At 41.9% G+C, this 4,497-nt stretch overlaps 1 protein-coding gene across 1 annotated transcript in view; it reads right to left on the bottom strand.

The window, feature by feature from the left end:
* LOC114923350 (integrin alpha-D-like) overlaps nt 1-2,178 on the bottom strand; it is a gene marked incomplete at its 3' end in the record, with an annotated part of 88,392 nt that extends 86,214 nt beyond the window's left edge. The window contains 1 exon segment of the mRNA XM_029286189.1: nt 2,115-2,178. Coding sequence (XP_029142022.1) covers nt 2,115-2,178 — 64 coding nt within the window.
* Between the last annotated feature and the right edge of the window lie 2,319 nt (nt 2,179-4,497).

The raw sequence follows: 4,497 nt of genomic DNA on the forward strand, positions 1-4,497 counted from the left end.
GATGAGACAGGAACCCCCTTGCAGGCATTTGCTACTTTTGTTTTCTATCTGAATATTTGCCTGGATCCCACCCTGATTTATTATTTGTGAACTACCCAGTCAGAATTGGATGGTGTCCAAATTGAATAAAACAAATAACATATAAATAAAAAAATAAAATATCCATATTCAGATGAAAGTGGTACAACCTGCTCTTTTTCCCCCTCACCTATTTTTACTTTAGAATTCAGAGAAGTAATCAAAAATGGCTTAGAATAAAATATCAATCAACACAAGTAAAAACTGTTATAAAAATATGCAGAATAAAACCTGATAGATTAAATATAGTAGAGTTAAAAATGGAATGCAAATGACATTGGATTAAAAATAGAATTTACTACATAAAAGGACGCCAAAGCACTTTGAATTATGCAGACAACTAGAGGCATCTTATTTTGAAGCATATCAAATCTGAAATGGCTGTTTTTTATGATATAATATAGGCCAGTGGTGGCGAACCTATGGCACGGGTGCCAGAGGCGGCACTCGGAGCCCTCTTTGTGGGCACACGTGCCGTTGCCCCAGCCTTGCCTCCCCCCATGACCCCCTCCTCTCCAGCAGCCCCCCTGAAGGAGACTCACCCTTGAGCGTGGCCCACACGGAGCAGCGCAGCCAAGGACATGGCAGCAGGCAGCGTAGACAAGACTCTGCCCTCACACCCCATCATGCAGTTGATGCTGCAGGGCGTGGGCAGAGGGCGTGGCCGCCATAGCGCTGCTGGGCTGCCTGGGCGATCTGCGGTGGGCCCTGGAGGCGGTGAGTGGTCCTGTGGGCAGGTGGGGCGGGGGATGGGGGGGCAGAGCGGGGGCGGGCAGGTGGGTGGAGCGGGGGCAGGGCCAGTTTTTGGGCACTCGGTCTCTAAAAGGTTCGCCATCACTGATATAGGCTGTTTCAAGTGTTTTGAAAATATTTCACTCTGTAAATTATTGTTCCAAGTTCAAAATGCTGCCAGAATGTTCAGTACAGCAGTTTTGATCTCAGAATGGGAAATTTCATCCTCAAAACAGTTTGAAATCATATGTGTTTTACACACCCTTCCTGGAAAATTATTGTATTTAAAAGCTGGCGCTATCTTTTCCTTCTATTTGGTCTGGCGTCACAAGTTCTTAGCTGCTGTCCAGGATTAGGTTAAGATGCTTAGAGTGCTCCAGATTAAATTGGAGTTCATTAGGATGAAATACTGTGTCCTTTTTCAAGCATGTAAAGTTGAAAGAGAGATATAAATTGATGGCATTATTAGACTACATCTTTCATGTTCTGAAATGGATAACATGACATTTTATAAAGTCTTGGAATGTTCCTTATGTTATAATCGCCTCAGGCAGTGATTTTTGCATAATTATGTAGAAAAAGTTAACAGAGCTTAAAAGCAATCCCCTATTTTAATAATTGTCTTGAAAACTCCTTAGGCAGAAAACAAAACAGGCTGTCAGTGAAAATTAATTCTGGAGTTGGGGGCAATAGACACCAGTCCTTTCTAATGCTGATTTCTACATTAGGTATTGAAGAAATATTAATTTTATAAAAACTGCTCAGATCGGGTAAGATGTAGGAAGCACTCCTTCAAACATCAGTGAATTTAAACAAATCTAAGCACACCATTGTCTCTCAGCCTTGCTTGTGTGGCTCAGTCTAGGAGTATTTAACCTACTTTACAGAGCTTGATAGAAGGGCTACGGTGAAGCAATATTTAGCGATCCTCTCGTTGTTCAGCGAGTGCAAAACTTAAGAAGAGCTTCTGTGCTAATATTACCTTTTCTTTTTTCAAAATACCAGTAGGTGATCCTTACTGAAATTAATTCAAGAGCATCTAGGCTCTCCATTTTGCGGGGGATGTCCAACCCTTGCAACTCAGCCTTCTTTACTTTGGATGGAAATTATCAACCCTCCCCAGCCAATTCTCCCATTCTGGATGAAAGATGCTGATCTAGTTGTATAAAGGAGTAATAATTCCCCACCCACCCAAGCTAGAAAATGCTCTGAAATCTATGAAAGGCCAGGTAAATCTGGTACTTCTCAGGTCACCTGTTGCCCTGTTCCTGAGCCACCAAACCCAACTGGGCTCTGCTACGTACCGCAGCCGAGGCAAAGAAGTAACACAGCTTGGTAGAAGAGCTTCACTTTGGTGACAGGACCCATAATGTGTGGCTTCACCTCTCTGGAGCCTCTTCACTGACTCCTCTGCATCTCACTTCCTTTTCTTCGTACACCAATATATATTTCCTCCCAACATTCTTAGTTCTTCCAACTTCTGCTTTGGCCTTCCTTTGTGCAATCTCTATCTGAAGTATTTCTAAATCACTTCCTGTGGTATATTGAGCACCGGAGTGGTTATATGGCCCCTTTTTCCTCCTGACCAGAGTATGCTTAATGCTATAGGCCGACGATGGCAGACCTATGACATACGTGTCACAGGTGACACGGCAGGCTATTTTTTGGTGACATGGCAGGCTTCTGGACCCTCTGGAAGTCACTCAAGAGGGCCCTGCTTGTGTGGCCTCTGAGGTCTCCAAAAATTATGTGAGCATCCTTGTGCAGCTTTTGGAGTTTCTAGAGACCCTACGAGAGCAGGACCCTCTCATGCGATTTTCAGAGTCCAGAGAGGAGGTCCTGAGAGGTCTCCATTGTCCGGTCTTTGTGTTTCAGTGTGTGTGATACAGCAGCAGAGGTCAAGGTAGGCATTTTCTAAATTTTTGACATGCCGAGCCAAAAAGGTTTGCCATTACTGCTATACAGTAGGCGAACCCAGTGGGCAGTGCTTCCTGGGAGGGACAACTAAATTCACAGGAAACAAAAAGCTAACCTTCCAAGAATAAAGCTATAAAGGAATAATCAATCACAGAAATTTTCACAGAAATTCTATGAAGATACCATGAGATATGGTTCATCTCTCCAGGAGAGTGGGGGGAGGGATAAGAACCACCAGGACCATCTCTCAAATTGAGGTTCCTATCCCCTTCCTGATCCATTCTATTTTTTTTTAAAAAAAACTCATCTATCTACCTCTAGCTTGCTTCATTAGACACAGTAAAGGATCGATTGCTCAAATAATTTGCCAGTTTCCTTCCTGTGCCAATGAGCTGGCTCAAGTTGAATTTTAAGAAATATGGATTTCAAGATGGTTACCAAACATTTCCATCAGATTGCCTACAACTTGTTTAGTCATAAAAATATTAATCTTTTCTTTAATCTGATAGAATCATTCTGTCTTATCAGCAGATCTTTTGATATTATAAAAGAATCCATACTGAAGGCTTTTTTGAACTTGCAAAGAATCCCTTAAGGCAGGAGTGGACGACTATGGTCATTTACAATCCGTGGACTTCAATTCCCAGAATTCCTGAGCCAGCCATGAATTCTGGGAGTTGAAGTCTACAGGTCATAAAGGGCCTGTCTTAAGGGAATACTCTTGAGGCATCCATTTTACTTAACCATTAATATCTTGCTACAATAGCAGATTCTACCTCAGTTGCCATAAATTTGCTGAGTCCATCCAGAGAACTATTTAGAGCGATGTTCCCAAATCTGAAATTTTATTTTTAAGGAATCTTTTGAAAAGATAATTTCCTTTCTATAAATCTAACGACACAGCTGTTCATGTGTAATTGATGTGACTATATGGCTGTAAACCAGGGGTCTTCAAACTTGGCCCTTTTATGACTTGTGGACTTCAACTCCCAGATTTCCTCAGCCAGCGTGCCTGGCTGAGGAATTCTGGGAGTTGAAGTCCACAAGTCATAAAAGGGCCAAGTTTGAAGACCCCTGCTGTAAACTAAGCAAGCCTGAGTATAAAATATGTTGATTTTATTCTAGGCCCATTAGGCTAGTCATCTATCTTTTTTGTGTTTTTAAATCTGTGTATTTATCTATTAAAAAACATTTTCCTTGTTTAATGAGCTCTGGACTGGTGAGTAGCAGAAGCTTCAATTATCACATGATAAGCTTAAAAACGCTGGGCTGAAAGAAACTATCTGAGGTAGTCCTCGACTTACAACCATTCATTTAGTAATGGAAAAGTCTTATTTTCCACCAACAATCACGTTGACTGCTGCAGTTGATATGAAGCATGTGATCCTACCAGCTCTGGTTAATGAGCCATGCCCAAGTAATCCTGCCTCCATACAGATAATCCTGAATTTACAACCATTTGTTTAGTGACGATCCAAAGTTACAATGGCACTGAAGAGTGACATATGACTGTTTTTCACACTTAGGACTGTGACAGCATCCCCATGGTCCCGTGATCAAAATGTAGACCCTTGGCAACTGGCATGTATTTATGACGGTTGCGGTGTCCCAGAGTCACATGATCCCCCTTTTGCGATCTTCTGACAAACAAAGTCAATGGGGAAGCCAGATTCACCTAGCAACCATGTTACTAATTTAACAACTGCAGTAATTCACAAGAAAGGTCGTAAAATTGGGCAAAATTAACTTAACAACTGTCTTGTTTAGCAG

Source organism: Protobothrops mucrosquamatus, unplaced genomic scaffold (assembly GCF_001527695.2).
Source record: "Protobothrops mucrosquamatus isolate PMUCROS unplaced genomic scaffold, P.Mucros_1.0 scaffold3063, whole genome shotgun sequence".
Lineage (NCBI taxonomy): Eukaryota > Metazoa > Chordata > Lepidosauria > Squamata > Viperidae > Protobothrops > Protobothrops mucrosquamatus.